Source organism: Schistocerca serialis, chromosome 2 (assembly GCF_023864345.2).
Source record: "Schistocerca serialis cubense isolate TAMUIC-IGC-003099 chromosome 2, iqSchSeri2.2, whole genome shotgun sequence".
NCBI classification, from domain to species: Eukaryota; Metazoa; Arthropoda; class Insecta; order Orthoptera; family Acrididae; genus Schistocerca; species Schistocerca serialis.
This window is the reverse complement of record NC_064639.1, coordinates 502,439,748-502,466,442: the sequence shown is the minus strand read 5'-3', so window position 1 is coordinate 502,466,442 and position 26,695 is coordinate 502,439,748. Positions and strand designations below refer to the sequence as shown.

At 42.3% G+C, this 26,695-nt stretch overlaps 1 protein-coding gene across 1 annotated transcript; it reads left to right on the top strand.

The window, feature by feature from the left end:
• Positions 1-295: 295 nt before the first annotated feature.
• LOC126457456 (uncharacterized) lies at positions 296-26,324 on the top strand. Its single transcript, XM_050093746.1, has 3 exons — positions 296-455; positions 16,416-16,574; positions 25,733-26,324. The coding sequence occupies exons 1-3, from the start codon at positions 408-410 to the stop codon at positions 25,934-25,936; spliced, it is 411 nt and encodes a 136-aa protein (XP_049949703.1). The 5' UTR covers positions 296-407; the 3' UTR covers positions 25,937-26,324.
• The last annotated feature ends 371 nt before the right edge of the window (positions 26,325-26,695 follow it).

The following is a 26,695-nucleotide window of genomic DNA, read 5'->3' as shown; positions in this document are numbered from 1 at the left end:
CTACCGGAGGGCATACTTGGAAGAGGAAAAATAAGGAAGAGGTAGGTGAATGGGATATGGGATAAGGATTTGCGGAAACCACGAGAAATCTAAATTTGGATGGCCGAGCGTGCTTTTGAATAGATGTCCTCCCGAATACGAGTCCAGTGTTTCGAGAGTGCGCGACTTCCTCAGGTGGTACCTGGAGCTGGGCAGGAATCGCGATTGGACAACGGCGCCGTGCCGGCTACGCCGCTTCCTGGTTGACGCTGGGCTGGCGACATGACGGAAGCGGCCCGGCTATCGCCGCCTGCAGACGTGCGGCGACCAGTCTCCAGTCAGTCTCAGCTACAGCTTGGGTACGGGCGCTGCCACGCGCACACTCGCACAGCTGCCGTACGCAACTCATACACAACTCACACCTCGCCATGGGTCTGGTCTCCAAGCTGAGGATTGGCCTCAAGCTCTTCGAGCTAGTAAGTACACGTCGCTGGCTGCCCGATCTGGCGTGCCCACTTGACACAGTGGTTACTTTTGTTGTTGTTGCTGTTTTTGTCGCTGTTTTAGCTACTTGTTGCGCGAATCAGATGCTATTGGGTAGTATGCAGAACGTGTCAGTAAGTTACTTTAGATACGGCTACATGCTGGTCATTTACACTGTAGTCCTTACGTGAATATGGCTATGGAAAGTATGGAAGATAGGATATCATGTACTGGTTGAAGAAAAACTGAGGGCGAGCTGCCATCTTGCTTGGAGAGCTCAGACGGCAGAGCATACGCTTGTGAAAGGCAAAGGTCCAAGGATCGACTCCCAGTCCGACACTAGGGATGGCGTTTGTCGCTTAAACAACAAATTTTTAGAATGAGATTTTCACTCTGCAGCGGGGTGTGCGGTTATATGAAACTTCCTGGCAGATTAAAACTGTGACCGGACCGAGACTCGAACTCGGGACCTTTGCCTTTCGCGGGCAAGTGCTCAGCCAACTGAGCTACCCAAGCACGACTCACGCCCCGTCCTCACAGCTTTACTTCTGCCAGTACCTCGTCTCCTACCTTCCAAACTTAACAGAAGCTCTCCTGCGAACCTTGCAGAACTAGCACTCCTGAAAGAAAGGATATTGCGGAAACTTTCTTTCAGGAGTGATAGTTCTGCAAGGTTCGCAGGAGAGCTTCTGTTAAGTTTGGAAGGTAGGAGACCAGGTACTGGCAGAAGTAAAGCTGTGAGGACGGGGCGTGACTCGTGCTTGGGTATCTCGGTTGGCTGAGCACTTGCCCACGAAAGGCAAAGGTCCCGAGTTCGAGTCTCGGTCCGGCAGACAGTTTTAATCTGCCAGGAAGTTTAAACAAATTTTTACTTATATTGCATTTTTTTCAACGTCAGTCTGACAAGAGAGAGTATTAAAACAGCCCAAAACAACCGGTTTCTGAAAACGATTTTCGATTTTTTTATACATGTTATTTCCTGTAATAAACGCGGAAATCGAGCTCCCAGTTTCAGGATACACATAGTCAAAATACTAAACTAAATAGGGAAATAAAAATAAAACTTATTCCGTCGATCGTTCGCTACTTGTCTCGAAAAGTGGCTGAATACTACAAAAAAAATCATCAGTATTTTCCTATTGATCGTAATTTTTTGAAACTCTGCTCAAAAATCATGTCATAATAGAGGATCATATCACAATTTGGGCACTTGGAGCAGTCGGTGCTGAAGGGTGAAAACTGAGGTTGAAGAACTATTTTTTTTAATTTGTGCGTTTTCGCGGTGTACAAGCTGATAAAGGCATATTACGTAGACAGAAGCAACAGGTCAGCTACTTTCAGCCGGCTGGTGTGGCCGAGCGGTTCTAGGCGCTACAGTCTGGAAACGCGCGACCGCTACGGTCGCAGGTTCGAATCCTGCCTCGGGCATGGATGTGTGTGATGTCCTTAGGTTAGTTAGCTTTAAGTAGTTCTAAGTTCTAGGGGACTGATGACCTCAGAAGTTAAGTCCCATAGTGCTCAGAGCCATTTGAACCATTTTCAGCTACTTTCAGTTTTTATTGTAAACACTTTCTGAAAAAACCTATTTTCGGTTTTTTATTTCGGTTATTTCCTATACTAAACGCACAACTCGACTCTTTCAGTTTCAGGATAGTAGAAGTTGTAAGTTTTCTTCTTATATGACTGACGCCCCAAGTCTGTTGTGGCTCCTCCTGCTCTTAATCACTTAGAGGTGTGTGTGTGTGTGTGTGTGTGTGTGTGTGTGTGTGTGTGTGTGTGTTTTCCTCAAAGGAAATCGAGCATTGTACTTCCTCACACTTCCACACTATACTCTGTTCACCACAATTATAAACCTGACGTAAACAAAAACAAACGCGATGGTTGGTCAGGAGCCGTAGAACACGCATACTGGTGTTGTTACGATCTTGGAAGTAGGTCCTACCTACGTAGTAGATATCTTAGAACTTAGTTGCGTTAAATGCAACTTCAAGATGTTCTCATGTATTAACAGCCATCAACGTTTCTCTTAATCGCGCTTTAGTTACTTAGTTGCTTTTTAAAAATCGTGTACAGTCACTGTCTCTGTAACGTTGTGCTCTGATTATCGCGCTGATAATACGCAGTATGAAAACTGCTAAGGCTGCTTCCTGCTCCGTAGTGAAACACGCGTGTGGGACACGGTTAAAAAGATGCTGAGAAATGGTTTGTTCTTAATGGTTTTCATAAATTTACAGAAAAAACGGCTCTGAAGTTTTTCGAGGAACTGTATTTAGTACAGTTGAGATACAAATGCACGTTGGATATATAGCGTAGTAGATTCATAATCGGATGCAGTTCATAAATCGCTGGATCAAGTCTCATCTTGTTCTTTTTTTCTTTCCATTTGTAATACCTACTTCTCGTAATTCTAAGATTCATCATCATTTTTTATAATTAATGAACGCTCTCTAGTTTCTAATTACATATTGCACGCGAAATCCGTTTTCATTTCAAATGTAAATTCTTAATTATTAATGATTTATGGAAGATTGTTAATAAAGACTGCTTAAATTAAGAAAACATAACAATTCAATATTTTAGGACAAAAATGAAAAATCAAATACTCTATTTGGACTATGTCCATTTTTTTTGTACTACAGATGTAGTGTCACACGAACCAGTGTGATAAGCGTTGTACTAGAAACATGAAAAACATTCTTTTTCACAGCACACAGCAAACGATACAAATGCTGCATTTTTACATTTGCTACTGTACCATTATAATATGAACTCAATAGAACTAATTCGGAGCCAAGTTAAGGGATCCCGTCCGAGAAATAACAAGACTGTTAAGCTTCCAGACGTACCACAACTAACGTATGCAGATTTTTCACATGTCACCGCCGAACGCTGGCGGGGTATGGAACGGCTCGTCATAACAAAAGAGGAGAAAATGCGGTGCCTGGGTGGCTTCGTGAATTCTGTTCTTGATCGACTCGTTATCAACAGTTCCAGAACTGAAATGTATTCCTCGGACTCGGATAAGCAAGGAGCTAAGAGATTTGCAGACGACTTACTGTAATTAATATCTTCAGTGGCTGCAGTATTCAACAATACAGTGAAATGCCTGCAGTGTGCTTTCTGCATCGCACATAGCTCGCTCAGAACAATATCACCCTGTGAGTAAGTCAGTAATTTTCATTACTCTAGTTTCTAATTAGAATACTATTTAGGTGAGAAGGAGAGCATTTTACGCTTTCCATCTGGTCACCTAAGAAGCGTGCGGTAGTGCTGGATTTTTGCCGATTATTATTTCATTCTCTTTAAAAATTAAATGAAGTTCGAAGTTATATTGTTTCTCTGCTCGTCTCTTTTTACGTCTGAACTGCAACTGCACAACATGGCAGGTTAGTTGGACATGCTGGCTGGTCAGTATTGTCCAAGTTTAATTCGCGGTAAAGCTTTTTGTCCTGCATTATCGCTCGGTGAATGTGCGTATAACACAGCATAAAACGTATCGTTATGATCGTACTTGACTGTACTGGACACGGCTTGGCTTCCGCCCCACGTGAAACGAAATCCAATGAGATTCCAGCAAACGCGGAAGAATACATAGTGTAATGTTTACTTGAAGTTTATTCTTATGATGAATGGAGTATAGAGCAGGTGCTGTTTTATGTTACAACTAATACCCGACGACGATAGCGTTGAAGTGCCACACAGACCAGATAGGGCAAGTCCCGCACACTGCTGGTATACGCGTACCATCCAGTAGTAGGCCACGCCACGTGATAACAGGTACATTACCGTCTCAGCAATGCTGTACCAAGCCGGCCGAAGTGGCTGTGCGGTTCTAGGCGCTGCAGTCTGGAACCGCGAGACCGCTACGGTCGCAGGTTCGAATCCTGCCTCGGGCATGGAGGTGTGTGATGTCCTTAGGTTAGTTACGTTTAACTAGTTCTAAGTTCTAGGGGACTAATGACCTCAGAAGTTGAGTCCCACAGTGCTCAGAGCCATTTGAACCAATGCTGTACCAATTCTTATGCCATGTGTCTGTTGCACGTCCCTGTAGGCATTGCTATTAAAATAACACTGATCGCTTTTCCTATTTTCTATAAAAACACAATATTTTAAAGCAATGGAAATTTTACGATTAAAAATAACTCTTACTCTTTAAAGAAGGTTTACTCAAAACCAAAAATTACAGCACTTCTGCTATGGCTGATTGATATTTCGGTTTTTTACCCGGTTATTCGAAAAAATTAAAGCACCTGTTATAAACGAGACCAAATATGGAAAAATACCGCCTATTTAAAACTAAAACACTGGTATCGGTTTTAACCGGTCGGTTCTTCCCTCCCTATCCGGCGTACAGTTTTAGTCGGCCACGAAGTTTCGAATCAGCGCACGCTTGACTGTAGAGTGAAAATTCATTCTGGATCTGCTGGCAAAACAAACACGAGTCAGTAACGAGCAGTACTGAATGCGATCTTGACGGGAAAGAGTAGAGTGCGTCTTATTGCTATCACCAGTAAGTACCGTGAGTGAAAGGAACCAGATAGTATCCCAACAAGACACACGACGCATACTATCGGCACGCATACTATCGGCATTTACTCTGTTCTGCAGATATTTACGATCCAATTGAAAAAAATTGTTCAAATGGCTCTGAGCACTAAGGGACTTAACAGCTGAGGTCATCAGTCCCCTAGAACTTAGAACTGCTTAAACCTAACTAACCTAAGGGCATCACACACGATTCGAATCTGCGACGTAGCGGTCGCGCGGTTCCAGACTGAAGCGCCTAGAATCACTCGGCCACTCCGGCCGGCGATCCAATTCAGATACAACGAAAAATGTGGGTAAAAAAATCAAACTAAATGCAATTGTTCTGAAACGTGCCACAGGCGATTACTGGACCTTATAACAAAATACTGTGAAACTGCCCTCAACAATATGTGGAAGTAGATACATCAAAACAAGTTTTTCATCACCTCGGTTCAGAGAGTTCCGGAACCTGTACAGAAAATTGGAATAGAGATCAACATAAACATCATTTCCGGCCTTTTTATTGCTCATGAAAACCACACATCGCATGTTGTACCACCATACGGCGAGACCTTCAGAAGTGGTGGTTCAGATTCCTGTACACACGGGTACCTCTAATACCCAGTAGCACGTCCTCTTGTATTGGTGCATGCCTATAGTCGTCGTGGCATACTATCCACAATTTCATGAAGACACTGTTGGTCCTCAATGGCGATTCGACGTAGATCCCTCATAGTGGCTGGAGGGTCACGTCGTCATGTCTGGAGAACATGCTGACCACTCTAGTCGAGCGATGTCGGTATCCTGAAGGAAGTCATTCACAAAACGTTCACGATGGGGGCGCGAATTGTCGTCCATGAAGACGAATGCCTCGCCAGGATGCTGCCGATATGATTGCACTATGGCATTCACGTATCGTACAGCCGTTATGGCGCCTTCCATGACCACCAGCAGCGTACGTCGGCCCCACATAATGCCACTCCAAAACAGCAGGGAGCCTCCACCTTGCTGCACTCGCTGGACAGTGTGCCTAAAGCGTTCAGTCTGATCGGGTTGCCTCCAAACACGTCACCGACGATTGTTTGGTTGAAGGCATATGCGACACTCATCGGTGAAGAGAACGCGATGCCAATCCTGAGCGATCCATTCGTCATGTTGTTGGGCCCATCCGTACCGCGCTGCATGGTGTCGTGGTTGCAAGGATGGACCTGGCCATGGACGTAGGGAGTGAAGCCTATTGCGCACAGTTTGAGTAGTAATACGACGTCCTGTGGCTGCACGAAAAGCATTATTCAACATGGTGGCGTTGCTGTTAGGCTTCCTCCGAGCCATAATCTTAAGGCAGGGGTCATCCACTGTAGTAGAGACCCTTGGATGGCGTGAGCGACAGTTGCTGTCTCTATGTATCTCCTCCATGTCCGAACAACATCGCTTTGGCTCACTTCGAGATGCCTTGACACTTCCCTTGTTGAGGGCCCTTCCTGGCACAAAGTAACAATGCGGACGCGATCGAACCGCGGTATTGACCGTCTAGGCATGGCTGAATTACAGACAACAAGAGCCGTGTACCTTCTTCGTGGTGGAATGACTGGAGCTGATCGGCTGTCGGACCCCCTCTGCCTAATAGGAGCTGCTCGTGCATGGTTGTTTACATCTTTGGGCGGGTTTAGTGACATCTCTGAACAGTCAAAGGGACTGTGTCCATGATACAGTATCCATAGTCAACGTCTGTTTTCAGGAGTTATGGGATCCGGGGTGACGCAAAACTTTTTTAATATGTGTGTGTGTGTGTGTGTGTGTGTGTGTGTGTGTGTGTGTGTGTGTGTGTGTGTGTGTGTGTGTGTGTGTGTGTGTAGGCTGCTACTACTTCCTCCTCTACTTAGCGTTAGTCCCTTCTAGTACGAGGTCCGCCGTACTCAAGATTTCGACGTTCAGATGTATCTACCTTATGCGGCCGGTTGCTGTCCCTGTCGCTGTAGCCGTCAGTTACCTACAGGAAGGAAGTCGTGTGCATTGTGTAAACTTTGTTCTGTGCGTGATGGATTGGTCTTATTTTAACTATCTGTGTATCGTATTTTGTGAGGTGGATATTGAGGAACGGCCCAGGATTTGCTTAAACGAGCGTGGGAAACCGCCTGAAAACCAGATTTAGCCTCGTCAGTGCATTAGCAGCGGTGATTAGTAAACCGCCAGGATTCGATCTTGGTTCTCCGCATCTGCATGTCATGAGGAAGGGCGCTGCGCGTTACGCTGTAAGAGCACGATAGTATCAGTCTGTCCACAATTAAATTAGTCATCAGATGCATACTAGTTTAATTTGTTGTTGAAAATTATTTTTATTAACTTGTTAAAACCATTCCGATTACTGGTTAAATGAGCAAAGATTTTTATTGCTTCGAACATCAGCCTGCGTCACTGTGTGGTGTAGATCACTTTTCTGCCAATAATAAAGTGTATAAATATTTCCGTTGTCTGTAGTATGCAACTGACGGTTGGCAACAAACTTCGTTTTGGAAGAATGCTACTGTAAGACAGTAGCTAGCATGACACGCGGCTTAACTTCTGGAAAGATGCTGAACCAAGTTCGTAATTTTAATGACACTGATAACCTTCGGGCAGAAAAATAACTGTGAGGATGAGAAGAGGGGAGTCGACCAAATAAGGAGAGAGCAGCTTCACTTTAACTGTCACGTAAAAATTGCGAAATGGCCGAAAACCGCGCTGAGCGGGCCGCTTTGATTTTATAATTCACCACACTTCTCGCCTACGTTTCACTGCAGGCACTGAGGCAGATAATTTTATGTGTGGCACACCTTAATATGCACACACAGCAGGGTGCTGCTTGTTTCTTCTATGCATCGAGCAGTTTTCCCTCAAACACGTCACAAGCTTTACGACCTGATGTTCTCTGCACGGTCGTAACTGCACCACTAAGTGGACTACGCCTGTCCGTATAGACTAACAGCTTCGCGTCCACCCATCCACACTGCAACACCTTACCTTACCTGGAGCCCAAGGGAGAAGCATTAGCCACTTGCTCTTGCGACATGTGCTTGGACGTACTACCCAACCAAAATGTAAAGGACTTTTAATAGCTGTAGTTGTCATGTTGTTCAGCACACTGTCCTCGGTCACTAACAGAAATATGTGCACTTATACCCGTTACACCCTGTATAAATAATTTTAGCGTCCTTCCCAGGGGTACTAAATGCACTTTATTATGGTCTTCATATCTCAGTAGGTGAAAACTGGAGAGCATTAAATTTACAGTGATATATTCACCACTTGAGATGCTGTGAGTTGGCTGAAACATTGTTTCGCTTTTATGAAACATAGGGTATAATCAAAGTGGCTAGTATCGACATTACGTGGAACGGCTTGCACTTTAACTAAGGAGCTGACTGCATACTCCACATCAATAAAGGCGAGATTAGTTCAGGATTATACGATGTACTGAAGAACAGCAATGGATGTGTGTGTGTGTGTGTGTGTGTTTAAGAGAAGGAGAGGACGTAGCTTACTCTGGACAAGTACCGTGCAGGTGGTGAGATGACGGATGATGGCTAATTTATGGAAACCTGATGGGGATGGTTCCTTTGACAGTACACGGCCGACTTCCTTGCCTAATCTGATAGGACCGATGACACAGCTGTTTGGTCCCTTCCCCCAAAACAACCAACCAACCTGACGGTATAATTTCATATTAAACAGAAAAAGCTTATACTTTCTAAGATCTATTTTCCAATCGCAGCAATCAGCCTATTATTAAAATGCTTTAGAACTCCTACTGTGCAATAAACAATTAATTACTATAAGTATATCAGCAGCATTTAAGCCTTTGAAAGGAAATAGATTGTTAATCAACTACATGAAAGGAATACCTGAAAAAGGATTATTTCCATTTCATTATGTCACATCATACTTTGAGCTGGAATGTAATTATGTATGGCCTTAATTTTCTGTATACAGTGGAATATCTCGTAATGAAATATAGACTGTTTCGAGAGATTCACGCGGACATTTATATCTGGGTGCTTAACGCGTATTGTGACTGGGAACAATTCTTCTTCGAACAGTTTACATGTCACGCTGATAGTACTTGTACGTCATGAGATTTACTAATTCTCACAGTGTCTTCGGAAAAGGAACTATGGTCTTCCCGTTTCCACGCACTACGTGGTTCTGTATGACGCGCACGGTATAATGCTTTGTAATGAATCACTGCGGTTCCCGTTCTAGAGCGCGTTCTTTTCTGCGGAGACAGTGACAGCAAAAGGAAGAGACGTTTTGACATCACATTTGATTTGGCGCAACACCGCAGCCACGCGAGGTGACAACAGGAAACCAACATCCGGGCCATCCTACCAACGACAACTGCTGCCGTCAGGAGCAACCGAAAAAAAAGCAAATATCCTTCCTCTGGCGTAGTCTGAAACCGTTAAATCTGAATGTGGATGGTACTCGATAGGAACAGGTTGTCACCTAAAACAATTCTAGGCAGGAACGAAAGCAACGTAGAGCGCGACATCCCGGTGACGTCATTACGCAGGGCTACGAGGTCAGTCGGGTAGGTTTGGGGGAAGGAATTCACCGTAGCAACGTTCAAGGAACCATGCCAGAATTTTCCTGAAGAAATTTAGCGCAATAACTGAATCTGAATGGGAATTTATTACTTGCTGTTACAAATTAAACCTGCAATCTTGTTAACTAATGCAAATTGTGTAACACTATCGCTGATAGTCGCAAACATTGAAAACGACGCGTTCATAAAATAACAACACAGTGTTGAATGTACAGGCTACAGCGAGAATAATCTGTCTTAAACCCGTCGGCACACGGGATGGGGCAGCTACAACGTTAACCTGTGCGTAGACGGGACGTCTAACGTCCCGAGACGCAGCGCCGTCGGCACACGGCACTAGCTGGGTCACGTGATTTTCAGCTCTCTGCAGCGGAGTTGTCGGACTTATTTGGCTCACTAACAATACAATCCGCTCAAGAAAATGGGCGCGCGTAAAATTCCGACGTTGGCTCTATTAAAACGCACATTTCCTCCCTTGTGTCCGCATCAGTGAGGACATCAGCTTGTAAAAGCTCAACAAATCTAACAAACTCACTCCTGACAGAACGCACATATATTTATATAACATGAAAAATTACAGATGCTATTCCTATTAATTTCTTAAGAAAGTTCCACAACATTTTGGAAAACATGAATATAAAGAAAAAAATTACATACAACAGGACTCCAACCCTATACCGAGCTAATCTCTGAAATGTAAGATGGTGTGTCTAAACACTATCCAAGGTTGTAGCTTCATTACAAGACGCTTTGGGTTTTATCATATAGTCTCCTACAAGCTTTAATCGCCGATATGTTATTAATTTACATTTAATTATAACAAATCCTAACAAGAACGACACATTTTTTCATGAATCTTTAACGTGCCGTCGCCTTAAAACGGCTTAGTCTGATAATACGCGACTTACTGCGCAACATTTACTAAATACTTTTATTACAACAAATCGTACCAATAACGACTCTTTTTTTTCAGACATTCAGTATGCTGGTGCTTAGAAATAGCGTACATTCAAGGGGTGTTCAAATGTTACAAATGGCTCTAAGCACTATGGGACTTAACATCTGAGGTCATCAGCCCCCTAGAACTTAGAACTACTTAAACCTAACTAACCTAAGGACATCACACACATACATGCTCAAGGCAGGATTCGAACCTGCGACTGTAGTAGCAGCGCGGCTCCGGACTGAAGCACCTAGAACCTCTCGGCCACAGCGGCCGCCTTCATGGGGTGTAATGTACCACATAAAACGTACCAAAGATGGCCTTTTATTGAACGAGACAAGGACAATATGGCGTCTCGCTTTCTGCGCATCGCAAGCTTTCTGCTTGTGACTCAGGGAGCGTTCTTGCTTCCTGTTGGTTATACATTACGCGACACGCCGCTGAAATAACGTAGAACTTCTTTTACGCTTCACGTGACGAGATGGCCCCTCAACGTGAAATGGCAGGAAGTGACGTCATAAAAATCGTAGAGCGCTACGTCGACGTCAGTTAACTCGTCCCGTGTGCCAACGGTTTAAGAACGCACAGCCCTACTCCTCTACGAGCCATATTATGTAGCAATTACAATCTGTAATTCCCGAAGTAACTCGTCATCTGGTCCTCAATGCCTATACTTAATTAACTAAAAACAACCAAATTCTAACAACTTCCTTACACTTACCCACTGCATTGCTATAATGAGACTACTATTCACGTACTCCATTCCGTGTTAACATATCCCGTCCATTGGAAGCCTCGCACATGAAATTGTTTACTATCTGTGACAACGGTAATAGGCCAATCGATTCGGCTCATATTCACTAAGTGCACAACCTAACATTACAGACTACGTTATTTTGGCTCAACACCTCCCCCTTTCTGAGAAAACTACCCCTGAAGTTTAGGATGCACAGTCGACTGAGAGTTGATAGTATAGGTAGATTATTGAAAACCGCATTTCTCATCGACATATATGGGTCTGCAAACGCATATTTTCCAAGAAGTTGATGAAAAATTTTTTTTTGAACCTGTGTCTGATTACCAGTTGCATTCTGCAGTTTTTTTCCTTGTATTTTTTTCCGCTTCGAAACTGGTAGGAAAAGAGGGTTAACGTAAGTAAACCCACAAGCAATAATAACAACGCAGGCAAGCAAATTTCTCAAATGACTAGGATTAGCAACGAATTAAAATATTAAGCCTCGTCGTATGAAGCATTTGTCTAACGGCTGGAACTCATGATATCCAGTGTTTTATGGCGCCATATGATAGGTTCGTTTGTTTTGATAAAAGCGTTTGGGGCCTGAAGATGGCAAAATGAATGGCCACAACTGGTTGCTTTCAGAATAAAATAAAATATCTTAAAATATACGGCTGTTGGTGAAGTTTATTGACATTGAAAAAAAAAATCATTCATGTCATCAGTTAACCTAATGAACGGGAATCGCGTATGCGATATGTCTTTGAATCATGTAAAAAATTTTTTCTGTGTGTCATTGTATTTTAAAAGAGGTGGGGACCGAAAACTAGCCCAGCATTTTCTTCGAAGGACGTGGAAAACCGCCTAAAAACACTGTGAGGCTGAAACCTGTGCGCAGGACCAACGGTCGTTAAACCGCCGCGCTGATTCGAACCGGGACCGGCTCACCTCGCTGTCTCACATGCAAACATATTGCGCGTTCAGCACTACAAGTGCAAGTATTTGTGGTGATTTTTGCTATACAGCAGACGCGATTATAATGAAAAGTGCGGTATTTCTTGTTCAAACAGCAGAAGTTGTAGGGTGAGGACCGAAGACTGTAACTGATAATGGAACGTAACTGTACGTTAGAAATGCCTGGCTCGTGTCTGCAACAAGAAAGCATACATGATAGTGAAGCCTAACTCATCGTAGGGGAAAATTACGAACTTGGTACTTTAACAGTATTTGCTGTAATAATTTTAGTACTGTTATAGTAGAAAAAATGGAAAATTTACACGGGTGCTGAAAAGTAATGTTCCAGAATTTTTATGTGAAAACTCTTATAGCTTTTTAAATGTAAACAAACAATATTAACATTCCACATCTTTATTTTTCATGGCTACATGTTTAGAGCCCTCTGTCGCTAGAGGGCTGTGAGTTGTAGCGTGTAACATGGCGGTGTGTAATGTAACTATGTAGGTGCGCGAGAAACAGCGTGCTGTAATCAAGTTTCGAATTCAAAGAGTTCGTCCACACATGGAGTACCCACTCCTTCAGCAAAACAGTGTCAGACGACACCCAAGCGCTGCGACATCTGCAACAATACTACACCTTGGGTTCAGTCATCCATCCTCCTCCTTACAGTCTCGACTTGGCCCTATCCGATTTTCATCTACAAGGGCTTCACTTCGATAGTGAAAAAGAAGTGCAAGCAGAGGTGGGGTTGTGGCCGCGTCAACAACGTCAAACTTCCTACAGTGACGGTATCAACAACCTGCTGTTTCGTTGGAAGAAATGTGTTCATACCCAGAATGACTATGTTAAGAAATAAATATGTAGACATCAAGAATAAAGATGTAGAATAAAAATAAGGTATTATTTTATTCATAGCTGTAATCTTAAGCAACTGATAACAACATTCATACCATTATTAAAGAGGCCTTTGATTCCACTAATTCTCTCAACCCTCCCAAAGACCCTGCTAGATTACTAAGCATAAGTCCTAAAACACCACCCTTATGGTCACAAGTTAAGATTCATAAAAAATTGGCCTGTTTGTCTAGCCGTTAATGGAACTGTTAGCCCTGGATACTTCGTGTCCAAGAAATTACTGGTTCTTTTCGAGAAATACTATACATACACATCATTCTCTGTGAAGAAAAGGGATTATTAACCTAAAAAATTTCCCTTTTGCTACTAGCCATATATTCGCACCTTTTGATATTAAAATCTCTGCACTAACATCCGTATAGATAAAACTATATTATTACTGAAGACAATTTCACTAAGTAAAAGAAACTAAATTCAAATGAAATTAAAGAATGTAATGATTTTTGAGAATCGTTCAAAGCACAACTACTTCAGTTTCGATGGGCAGCTATATCAACAAGGGGACAGCCTTTCTATGGGGAACTGCCCCGCTGGATTTCAAGCTGACACCTCCATTAACGTCTCTGAAAAGCATTTTTTAAATTCCAACAACACTTTAGCAAATAACATTTATTTCTACAGATGATATGTCGATAATACCATTATTGTATTAACGAGAGGTGTGGAGTACGTGAAATTTACATATGAAACAGAAAATCAACATAATGAACTTCTGGACCTGAGACTACGTTTAGTACATGATAAAATTAACCTTGACTTTTACAGGAAACCGAACACAATAGAGAATTTCATACATGGCTAATATTGTTACCCCTTTAAGCACAAATTGGCGTTTTTTCACGCTATAATCGACCGTTTTATTGAGGTGCCCCTTATTCGTTCCAACATTGCTGCAGAAGTTAGTAATTTTATGCGTGTAGCGATCAAAAACGGAAATCAAGCAAGACTCATGTAAATATTTTATAAAAATAAAACCAGAAAATTAAGATGTCCTTACTGTTAAAAAATATGCTACAATACCATTTCTAGGTTACATTTCATGTAGTATAGCTAATTTGTTCACAAAAATATGACATCACCGTGTTCTTTAGCGACAATAATGGCAACAAGTTGCTCTCTATAAATAATGAGAAATCTCCAACTGTCAAATTTCTCAAACCTGGGGTATATAAAATACATATGTCCGAGTATTTATGTATGTTTCATTATTAGTTATTCATACTACAATTTCAATTATCTGAACAATAGAAAATAATCTTTCACATTATCACTACTTCTGCTGCACAGCAAAAATCACCATAAATAATTCTGATTGTGATGTGATCTGGCGTGTTGGACAAGAGGACTACATATTCCTTTGCCGAGCTAGAAATGTCCAGTCCAGTGGTGCAAAATAATGAACTTGCTTCTATTCATGAGAGGAAGCAGGAGAAAGGGGAGGGGGGCATATGGCAGGAAACCGCGCCTTCCTTCCTGTTTCAGCTCTGCCTTTTTCTTGGCGCACGTCTTTCGAAACGTCGTCCCGAAATGTCGGTTGTTGTTGGCAAACACATCACACACCTGTGAAACACAGAACCGTCATGGATGATCTAAATGTATTTGCTAGACCATTATCTGAGTGTGAAGGGCAACAATGCTCCCTGGAGTTGTTGGTTGTTAACCTTCGGGAAATGTCTTTACTATGTGGCAATACGGCATTGGTAACAATCACATCACTCAGGTTTATTAGAATGTGATGTACGCCTCCAATACCAAGCGGTCTGTTTTTAACATCCGGGTTACAATCCGCTACTATTAATAGTTTTCCCTAGGTGGGAAGACTGGAACGGAGTTCGCAAGTGTTTGACCTTGTAGCTCGTGGACGAAATTATCTTATTTTTTTGAATAGTTTACGATTTTTAAAAGTGGAGTAAATCACGTTGCTGGAGACACAAAACGTGTACTCGCATGGCTGTGAAGATTAATGGCCTAATCCCTCCTGTAGTAGTAATACTGTGATCCCATGCGCGCCGAACTCGACATTCGCGCCAAGGTGTGTCAGATTATCTTTACTAATTCCCTAGATGTTTGACTGTCTAATTTCTTGAAAATGTATGATTCTTTAAAAAAATATTACAATGAGCTTAGAGCATTCTGAGACACAGGAATGTTTGTACACAAATGATTGAAGACAGTCGCAGAAGGGATCGACGAATAATTAACTTACATTTTATAAATGACTGCATTCTGAGAGACGGTTTGCACGAAAGCTATCTCTGAATGTGCGTATTTTCCTGCAGCAGTAAGTACCGGGTGGTTGTAATTAAAGTGTAAGGAAGATACTGACGGAGGTCCAATGTGCTGTAATTATCATATGGCAGCGACACTTGACAGATATGCTGATGCATTAATGTAGAACCTATTTGCGCAAGAAAAAATTGTTCTAATTTGGGCCACCGGGTACAAATCTTGAGCTGTACAGCATCTCGTCGGCGTCTTCGGTGCTTATATTGAACAAAATGTGTAAGGGGGCGATTAATAATAAAATCAACATTATGCCTTTCTCACTTGCCTGATCTTTTCTGCCCAAGTCCAGTTCCTAAGCAATTACATATGGAAACTTTAAAAATGAACACTAACAGTCTCGGCCACAAAAAACCTGTATTTTTTGGTAACCAGTTTCGGTCAGTTTCTGATCATCTTCAGGTCTCACATATGATAATCTGAAGATGGTAAAAAACTGATCGAAACCGGTTACCGTGAAATAAAGTTTTTTGCGGTCGACACTGTTTGTGTTCATTACTGAAGTATTTTTTGCCAGACCTTTGTTCTCCAAGAGAAATTCTATCAAAAATTACATATGGAAACATTTCTGTACGCCTTTTTGCATTCACGCCGTCAGATATGCACCTGGTGGCCAAAAACTGGAACTCGTTTTCTTCCAGCGTAAATCGGTTCCACATTAATGCACTGGAATATCTACCAAAATTCGCTGCCATACGGCAGTTATGGCCCACAGTGGAGCTCTGGGAGTAGCTGCACTTTAATTATAACCGCCCAGTATACTGCCTTTCGCTTTATTACAAATCATTATAATCTGTCATTGTTTATAGTTCATGCTGACGTAACATGTGATTGAATAAGACGTAGTGTAGTTGCTATACTCAACTGCAAAGCTGAAAGATAGGCATCCCTCGCTGTTCTGAAGATGATACCCGCCTACTGTTTCACGAGGATTTTCTGACACTCTTGGAAGGTACCGCTATATTTGTTTTTAGTATCGATAAACAGGTTTCGTGTGTTGCATGTTGCAGGCGCTGGCGTGCGCGTGCATTGGCACATTCACCGAAACTCAGCTACACACGGTGCTGGACGTGTACATACTGGAGATCACCACATACAGCGGCTACGTCATCATCATGAGCGGCTTCCTCATCGGCTACATGACCGGCGAGCGCATACCTCCCAAGATGGTGAGTCCTCATGCGGGGAGGTCAACGCAACGGGGGCGCCTTGATATTTCAAAAATTGTTCAGTACACACGCGGCAAGGCTTACTGTAACTGATAAGTAAGCTAAGTTACTAGTATTTTACCGTACGTTCAGGACCCTTTCTGTCGGACAGCTTCAGTCACCTTAGTCTGCGGTCACAGTGGCACGTACATCGACAGACTCCTCCTCCGACCGACATCGGCCGAAGACGGCCAATCTTCTAAATTAGTACACCAGTACGTGACTTTATTTATATATACGTTACGAGTGGTACTGTAGCTCTGTTCCTGTCAAAGATACACTTTGGTTTTCTCGAAGGCATCGATAGATGTCTCTGCTGTCAAGGTATCGTCACAATCTATCGTCGTGACTCCGGCAGCCATTCTAGCAGACGAATTATAGTAGCAGCTCGTTATATATTCGGCTGATTCATTCACAGCAAATATGTTTTTTCTTTCTTTGGAAGTGACAACCTGTCCACTTCATACTCGTTATTTACACAGCGGTATGTGTTACGAAAAGTACTTAAGGAGAAGCTGTCCCGCTGTTAAAAATAAATGTGCTAGCTGTGTGACGTATGTTCAATTTGTGCGAAAAATTACAGTTCACTTCCATAAAAGTAAACTTCTTGCTTTGTTGTTTAAAGTAAGTGAAATAACGAGGGAAAACACCAGCAGAAATATGCCAGTGCCAACACCAGAATATATATTCGTCTGCTTACATGCTTTACTTGAAGATGTTCTTGTTTGACAATAAGTTTCCTAAAATAGTTAGCTTGGAAATTTTCTTTTATACTTATCGGCGGCTGATCGTGAGACTAAGTCACCTTTTAATTCTTTCTCCGTTGCGTCAGTCTTGTCTACGTTTTTTTATTTGAATGGTAGTTTGTTTTTACCGGATGATCAACATGTTTTGAATATTCACTCAAATTTCCGTCTCCCATGCTTAATTTGTAAATTATTGAGAGTGACAAGTCCCCAAAGCTCTAAGAAACGTGAATCTGATTAATAAAATCTTTACCGATGGCAGGGCGCAAATCTTAGCTTTCCTATTCCAATACCACCTCTTTCCCCCAAACCGGGGAGTTTACACATTACACCAGAGTGACGATATGCAACTTACTATTTTGTTCTGTGCCATCCGTCTCTTGAAAACTTCGAACGGCAATAAGTTATAATGTGGTTATAATATGAAACACTTAAAATACGAGCTTGACGAAATCCAGTATGGTCTCCCGCAGGTGCTTCAGCTAGACTACATCTTCGAAAGGAGTGCAGCCATAGTACATCTTTGAAAGGACCACAGCGACAGTGTCGTGTAATGTGTATGAAAATAAAGGCATGTGTACAGCAGTACGTGCCTGGTCACAAGGCAACCGATGTCATCGCCCGATCGTATAACTTCGAACGTCGATCAGTGAAATTCAAATCTGTTGTCTTCGATCAAATCGGCTGACGTTCCCACACGTAAAACATGGACTGTGAGAGATATTTTAAATTTGTTACATGAAATGAAGAGTTTGTGGGATCCTGAGGATGGGAGATGGAATTAACAGCGACTTATCTCGGAACCTATGCTCTGAAATCGCTGCTTTATTGGAAACCACAAGTTTCGGACAACTTAAAAATAATTCATTGAATGTTAGCTTATATTACATTGTGCATGTTCTGTGGCTGTTTAGCCATTTCAGCCACATGTCTGTATTTAAAACTAAGCATGCCATGCAGGCAAAGCTAGTATCGGAAATTTTAGGCCTAGATTTTAATCTCAAAAAATTGTGTGATCAAGTGAGAAAGGTGGTGTAAGTCAATTTCGATGCTTAAAATTACCACAGAGGGTCTTATTTCGGTTATGGCAAGTGGGCACTAACTGTCTACGAGTTATTATTACTGCTTAGTTGCGTTTTTAGGTCATTAGGTAGTGATTCTACTACAAGTGACGGTTTGCAAATTTGGTGCGCGTTTTTGTGTTTCCGCTTTTCAGTGCTTTGTGTGTTCAGAAAATCTTATTCCAAAATTTATATTTGTCTCTCGCACATGTCCTAAGTTACAGCCAATGAAAGTTAAATTACATATGTCTGTTTTGGTGAGTTTATCTGAAACTGCAGGAAGTTTGTAATCTTGCTTTCCCGTGTCACCACGAATCACCTCTTGTTTGTTTACCTGGTTATTCCAATAACTGAGGAATGAGTATACAGTACTCGCCACGTTCTTTTCGAGACAGATATAGGTTTCAGTAGATTCGTAACCTCTAACTCCCCTTAAAAACTGACGAAGATGATCGAACGCACTGCGACCAAGCTGTCGGCTGATGTTATGGGGCGACCTCTCTGATATTGGGACAACATAGAAAAGCGCCAAAAAAAATGTTCAAATGTGTGTTAAATCTTATGGGATTTAACTGCTAAGGTCATCAGTCCCTAAGCTTACACACTACATAGCCTAAATTATCCTAAGGACAAACACACACACCCATGCCCGAGGGAGGACTCGAACCTACGCCGGGACCAGCCGCACAGTCCATGACTGCAGCGCCTTTAGACCGCTCGGCTAATCCCGCGCGGCTGAAAAGCGTCGATGTGTAAGAATTGTAAGGATCTATTTCTGGTCCCACAGTGGTTTATCACTTGCAATCAAGCAACAGAAACTGCCACCAATTGTGGTAGCCAGTATCACAACGGAAATGGCCTTGTAACCGCAAAGTTTTTCATTTGTCGTTATCATGAACAGTCTGATAACGAGAAAGCTGTGATCACTTATCAGTATATCCTGCGGAATTGAATAATACTGCTTACTCATGGTTCCGGCGATTTTGCTTAAACGAAGAAGAAATACTGATTTAAGAACTAGATGCATTACTATTTCACTAACTTAAAAGCTACTGCGATAATACTGGGACAACGTGAAATTTTTTCAGCCTGATGCAGTTTTGATATTAATGGAATTTCATTTTTGTTATGTTGGTACATGCAGCACAATAACTTAAGGCACATTTCAACTTGATTTGCGGAATATTTTTCTTTGCGCGACTTTTAAATATATCGTTTTGTATATGTCACATGCAAATCGATGAACTACAATATCTTACCGCCATAAAAATTATTTTATCTGGCCAGTTTAGACCCAATGCAATGTTTCCCAGTGTTGAGATACACCTGCAGTGAGACTGCTCCTTTATTTTTAATAGTAAAGTGGTGGGCAGCAGAATAACGAAGACAACGTATGCGCACTTTTCCTGGGGTCGAACTGCTGTGTATGAATAGTGGATCTAACAAACGCTGAACGCAAGAAGCAAAATTGCAGTATGCTGAAACCGATATTCCCCACCATCAGTCGATTTCATCTTCCGGGATGCACAAAGGACACTTATAATAAACAGATCACGTGGCAAAGGGTACAACAGTAACTTACGAGTACTGCGCTAATTATTTGGAGCAACTAGATGAAAAAATAGTGATAAGAGGCGGGAATTGCAAAAGGAAAAGGCTCTTATTTCATCATGACAACACAGCTGCAAATCAAAAGCGAGTCAGCAGTTGGATCACAGTGTCATGTGAAATACGAGCCGCTGGAAAATTGGCAGCACTCGTCAGATTTGGCGCCAACTGACTTCCACCTCTTATCATACACTAAGAAAAATTGTAGCTTGAAAATATTTTGAGATCAATGGAGTTCGGTGTGGGGCGGCGATGGGGTGAGTGGATTGCTGTGGCCTGTTGTGGTATTGTGAACCACCGTGAGCTACGGCGGGGACGAAGCCCCTCCGTCGTTTCTAGGTGCCCGGTTCAACACACACACACACACACACACACACACACACTACTCGCGTTAAATTACATTTACGTTCTGCATTAGGAGAACTACGGCGTCTACGCACTTGTCCAAAAAAGAAAAAGTAGGGAAGCCACTCGTTCAGTGCCGAATGGGAATTGCCTTACTTTCGTGTTGTTTAGAGGCCAAGCAAAGGGCTTGATATGCCATCGCACTGTTATAAGCTAGAAAAACATCTACTGGAACGTCATTACACACCACCCATAAAGACGATACAATGGTGTTTTTTTCCTGACGAAGATAGTTGCACGTTAGCTGAACTGAAGGGAATAAAACTGAATTAAGCGTAAGGAGAGTGGTGTCAAAATCTATTATTTCTGACATTACAAATTATTTGAATTCGTTAAGTGTCTCAATGCAAAGGGAGAATCATTTGATAACAGATGTGGCGGACAAGACTGATGCCACAAACAAAAATTAATCCTGTGGAAAATTCGTCTTCAAGTTTATAACATGAATCATTTTCCATAACTCAAGGCAGTCATTTGTGGACCAGATATGACTGAACAAGTTTCAGTAATTGCAACATCTCATCACAAGTTCTCAAAGAAACTGCATGACATTGCACGATCGAAGGTGGATTTCGATTTATTTGTCAGACCACTTTCGCTTTTCGCTGCTGATGTACCTCGTTATTTCAAATGGCTCTAAGCACTGTGGGACTTAACATCTGAGGTCATCAGTCCCCTAGACTTAGAACTACTTAAACCTAACTAGCCTAAGGACATCACACACATCCATGCCCGAGGCTCGATTCGAACCTGCGACCGCAGCAGCCGCGTGGTTTCGAACTGAGTCGCCTAGAACCGCTCGGCCACCGCGGCCGGCCTCCTCGTAATTTCTGACACGGTGTGATAGATGTACGGTGTAATGTTGGCCAGGCCTGATCTAATGGATAGTAGTTGAGTTAGTGTGAAGTCTAATTCTCTTCTTAGCTCATCAGCTGCCACTACACTTTCATTCCATCACACTACAATCCTTTTCACAGCAGTAATCCATACAGACAGTTGGTCAAGCTTTTCAATAGATTTTTCCTACCCGCAAAACATGATAATACGACTTCTTTCAAACGCTGATTCTACTCGTTTAACCATAACTGCTCCTGAATAACTAACCACTACCCATATTTCCTGCTACTGAAGCCCCATCCCCTTCATTACAAGTCTGTAATCACATGTTCAAAACATAATCTGTCACTCTGTTAATTCTTAGATATCAACAGTAGCCGTTTCCCTTTTATTGCTTTCAAAATAATGAACGGTAATTCCGAGAACACTTTTACGTTCTGTTGTGTCTGTCAAAATATCTGTCAAGAGTGTTAAATTGTCCACGTCCTGAATTTTATTTTAGAAATAGTTCCAAGTAACTTCAAACTTGTTTTCCAGCATCCTCTTGCAAGTATGTCTTGACGGCACTTTGCAGGAACGTACAATGACTTTCAGCAAACCTAAAAAGCCTTCATTTTCAACAATTTGAAAAGGTTGTTCATCGTAACAATTCATGTACGAAATTGCTTTACACAAGCGTACACCTTCCGTCCCAGCTTGTGATGCATATTCTGAGACATGCCAAAAACTTGAATTTCATATTGACTGAAGAGAATTTTTAGGCAATGCATCTGAAGTACTGAAAGGCATCAGTCAATCCGTCTCCCATATAATTTTGGTGATTTTGCCTTATCAATTTCGGCAGAGTATCTTTTCGTCCGCCTGCTTTTGCTAGTATTTTTCATCCTCATATTTTCCATGCCAGGGACGAAAATAGCACTGGCAACCTGAATTTCTGTGTCTTTATTCTCACCTTAACATTGAATTACTAAATCCTAGTAAAATTTACGATATTAGTTGGTATCTGTACACACGAGCGCCACGTGCTCTTGAGTATCTTCATGGCAAACATTGTTGTTAACAATGACTGAACTATTTATTGCCAGGCTACAGTTGTTTGCTGGCACCTGTGCTCTCGTCATAAATACTGCGAATGTCTACTAATGGTGTGCCTGTTTTCTAATAGTCGGCATGTTCCTTTTATCCCTTAGAATTTATCTTCGTGTGACATCTTTGGTGTAATATCAAGCAGTCACATAGAAGCGAGTTAGTTTGTATCACATCGGCCCTCTGCAGTGTTAATCTCGTGTTTTGCTACTGAAATCAGTACAATACGGATGGTGCTGACCTTGATTTAGACAGTAACATAATGCACGATTTGCTTGAAGAAGCTGATAAAAATACAGGCAATGGATAATTTAGTGAAGAAGAAGATAATGTTGAGTGTACAGATGACAGTGACGCAGAGCCAGACCCTGAAGCAGCAATGACGAAAACGAGGAATCTGAAAAAGCAAATTTGGGTGACCGGGATGACCGAGCTAGGTCGCGATCAGATTGATGTAATAGTGTCTAAAGCAGAAAAGACTCTGTCACTTTGTGTGGAAAATACTTTCGGAGTTATAATAATTTGTAAATAGTGCAAACACAAATTAGACTTCTTTTCCGATAACATTCTAAGCAATGAAATTAACACAGGATATTTTGTACTTATTTTGTATCTAACATACCACTGGAGATGATAATAATAATAATAATAATTACATGACTTATAAATTGTGAGTTCCAAATTCAAATGGCTCTGAGCACTATGCGACTTAACATCTGAGGTCATCAGTCCCCTAAAACTTCGAACTACTTAAACATAAATAACCTGAGGACATCACATACATCCATGCCCGAGACAGGAGTCGAACCTGCGACCGCAGCAGTCGCGCGGTTCCGGCCTGAGGGGGTCTAGAACCGCTCGGCCACCGCGGCCGGCTTGTGAGTTCCTTCGTGCAAAAGTTGGAATAGTCAGATTTACGGTGCTTTAGTGGCAGTGTAACATTTTCCCTCCTTGAAGCTCTAGGGCTAGTTCCAACTGACAGCAAGAACAACATGTGCGTTTTACCACCTGTCCCAAACATGGATGCTTGCTCACTCGGAATGAATGTGGTCGTAATAATAAATGTATGCAACTCGGCAAACTCAGGTTGAAGCCCTTGGTTTAGTTTTGCGGTAGCATCCTGGGAACATATTTTCGAAGCCTTTTCCGGTGGCGTCAAGTCGGCGCGACTCTGTGCCGCCAGAAGCGGCCACGCGTCTCCCGGCGTGGCGCCACGCGCTTGGTCGTTCCGTATCCTAGTGCTGCGACGCCAAGCAGTCTGTGGTTGGTTAACATGCCCTCGTCAAGTTTCGTCGCTCTGTCTATGCAGAGGTGAGGGAGCTGAAGTTTTAAAGAGAATTTGTTGGGGTGAGGAGAAGAGCAGTCGCAGCACGCAATCGCTGCTCCGTGATCTAGTTAGCAGTTATTTTTGAATGGGAATTAGACCGATTTCGAGTTACGTCTCTCCGTAACGATGCGTATTGTAGGCCCTCTGCTGTTCCTAATCTATGTACATGATTTACGAGATAATATGAGCAGCCGTCTAAGGTTGTTTGCAGCTGATGCTATCGTTTATCGTCTAGTAAAATTATCAGAAGATCAAAACCAACTGCAAAACGATTTAGATAAGATGGTGTAAAAGTTGGTAACTGACCGTAAGTAATGGAAAACTGTGAGGTCATCCACATGATGATACAAGGAATCCGTTAAACTTCGGTTATACGATAAATTAGTCAAATCTAAAGGCCGTAAATTCAACTAAATACCCAAGAATTACAATTACGAATATCTGAAACTGGAAAGCATCCACAGAAAATGTTGTGGGGAAGGCGAACCAAAGACTGCATTTTACTGGCAGAACACTTAGAAGATGCAACATAATTACTAAAGAGGTTGCCTAGACTATGCTTGTCCATCCTCTTTTGGAGTGTTGCTGCGAGGTGTTGGATCCTTACCAGATACGATAACCAGAGTACATCGAGAAAGTTCAAAGAAGAACAGCAGCTTTTGTACTACCGAGCACTTGGAGAGAGAGTATCACGAACATGATACAGGATTTGGGATTGAAATCGTTTAAGTAAAGGCGTTTCTCATTGCGGCGGGATCTTGTCATGAAATTTCTGTCGCCAACTTCCTCCTCCGAATGTGAAAATATTTAGTTGCCCAGCTACATAGAAAGAAACGATCATCACAACAAAATATGGGAAATCAAAGCTCGCACGGTGAGATATAGGTGTTCGTCGCTTCCGGGCGCTTTTCGAGAGTAGAATAAGAGAGAATTATTGTGAAGGTGGTTCGATGAATCCTCCGTCAGGCACTTAAGGGTGGTTTCCAAGTAGCCATGTAGACTTTTTCAAAACCGTTTTTACAGTTCAGATGAAACCGAATTCCGTGTTTGATACGTTACGAAGCATTTCAGGCAAACTATGCGCAGTTGATTAACATGGATCTTTTCGCTGTGAGTCACGAACTGGCATTGGTGATTCAGTTACGAGGGGGGATCAAATATAAACTGGATTTTTGTTCCTGAACATCAACAGTCGGTAGGACTGGCCCCGCGCTTCTGCTATGCTTAGGCGGGACCGTTAGAAGTGAGGAGAGCGTGCTGTTGGGATGACTGTTCAGTATAATCTCAAAACTAACACATACTCGTTGCTGTCCAAACTTTTAACTGAACGTAACGAATACCAAGTCTCAATAGCAAGCTAGCCTACTCGGTAGGAGAAGCGATATTTCCAGGCCGTCTGCTCTTGATGAAAATGGGGCGAAATCGAGACGGCACTCCCTAAGCTCCACAGCGTCGGCCAGAGGGCGCTCTGGTCGGCGTAGTTAGTCTTCTCTCGTAGTGCCAACTTAACGAGAGCGTGCACCTACGTTGTGGCATTGTCACTATCGATGCCACACTGTATTGACGCCAAGATCCATGATAGACCTGGAAAGCCTGCAGTAGCTTATTTATTATCATCACTTTCAACAATCATATTGTATGCAGATGACGGCACGAACAGAAAATAATGCGGATTCGCTACTAAATGTCATGTTAATGGATAACGGGCGTGTTTCGATTGATGGAAGAGTAAACAACATGTGTACAAATATTATAACCTCACTGTACAAACGATGGATTTATGAAGTGCCACCTCTTGCGGATATGCGGAAAACTTTTTTTTTAAACGAAAATCCTTCTTTGTCGTTCTGTGGAATCCTCGTCGAGCTTCTGCTAATCTTTACGAATTAGTTTTTTTTTCACTTTTTTGTCCTTTTGAGATCCGCTGGCGCTTCACCTGTATTACCATTATTTGTCTGTGACTTGTTTGATAGTGCATTTTTTTGTCAGCACTGTGTCTTTGTTGACTACTGTGCTTGTGCGGTTGTAAGCGGCTGCTGTGTGCCTCAGGACCTGCTGCTAACGGCCGTGGGCGGCGTGCTGTTCGTGGTTTCGGGCAGTCTACGCATCCACGGCACCACCTTCAAGCCTGACTACTACAAGCCCGAGAGCCTGTCCAACACCTGCGGCGCCCTCGCCATCGTCAACGGCTTCTTCTTCGCCGCAGACGCGCTCGCTTGGTTCCGCGATGTCAACGAGTATAGCCCGCACTGAGCGAGCGAGAGAGCGCGCGCGCGCGCGAGATCTTCCTCCCCCCCCCCCCCTCCCCTCTCCTACCCACTCCTTCTTACTAGTGACTATGTTACAAACTTCCATCTATGTTGTTGCAAATATACAATAAAGAAATGACAATCTGTTGTAATGTACCGCAGAGTTACTGTCCCCTGATTTACTCTCCAATATTCCATACAAAATTTTACGACTAGTGCACAAGCTGATTCTCAAGAAACTATTCGATTTTGTACTCTTACATTCAAAACCCAGAAATAAAGAAGAACATGCTGTTATTTTATGCAAATTTTGTCAAATAAAACATGGTTGGAGACCGTGGTTGTTGTTGTATGAAATAAATTGTTCATGGTGTATAGCAACCAGCCACAAATTGGTTTTATGTTACTTTATTTAAAAAGTAAAGTTATCGGTTTCGAATTTTTCACATTTCAGCATCACACTGTTTTTTCATGCTTTCATCAAAAAAATTATACATTATTTTCCTGTGGGTTGCCGTGAAATGTCCATCTGTCGTTTTCTTGCAATGAAGAACATTCTCAAGGATGTTCGTATTTTCACCATCACAAACTTTGCACTGAATTGTAAACCACTTTCGTTCGGTTACAAAACGAATTTCCAATGTGCACCACACGTTTTGCTTTACAACATACGAAAACAAATACACAGTTTACAAATTATTCTGTTATTTACATTAACATTTACAAAGAATAAACTTAAAATTTTTGGACGTTCGCAACATTC

Bases quoted from the DNA above. Each gene is read 5' to 3' on its own strand.
- LOC126457456 (XM_050093746.1), top strand. From the start codon at position 408: ATGGGTCTGGTCTCCAAGCTGAGGATTGGCCTCAAGCTCTTCGAGCTA. The intron at 456-16,415 runs GTAAGTACACGT...TGCATGTTGCAG, and splicing joins GCCTCAAGCTCTTCGAGCTA to GCGCTGGCGTGCGCGTGCAT. The intron at 16,575-25,732 runs GTGAGTCCTCAT...TGTGTGCCTCAG, and splicing joins AGCGCATACCTCCCAAGATG to GACCTGCTGCTAACGGCCGT.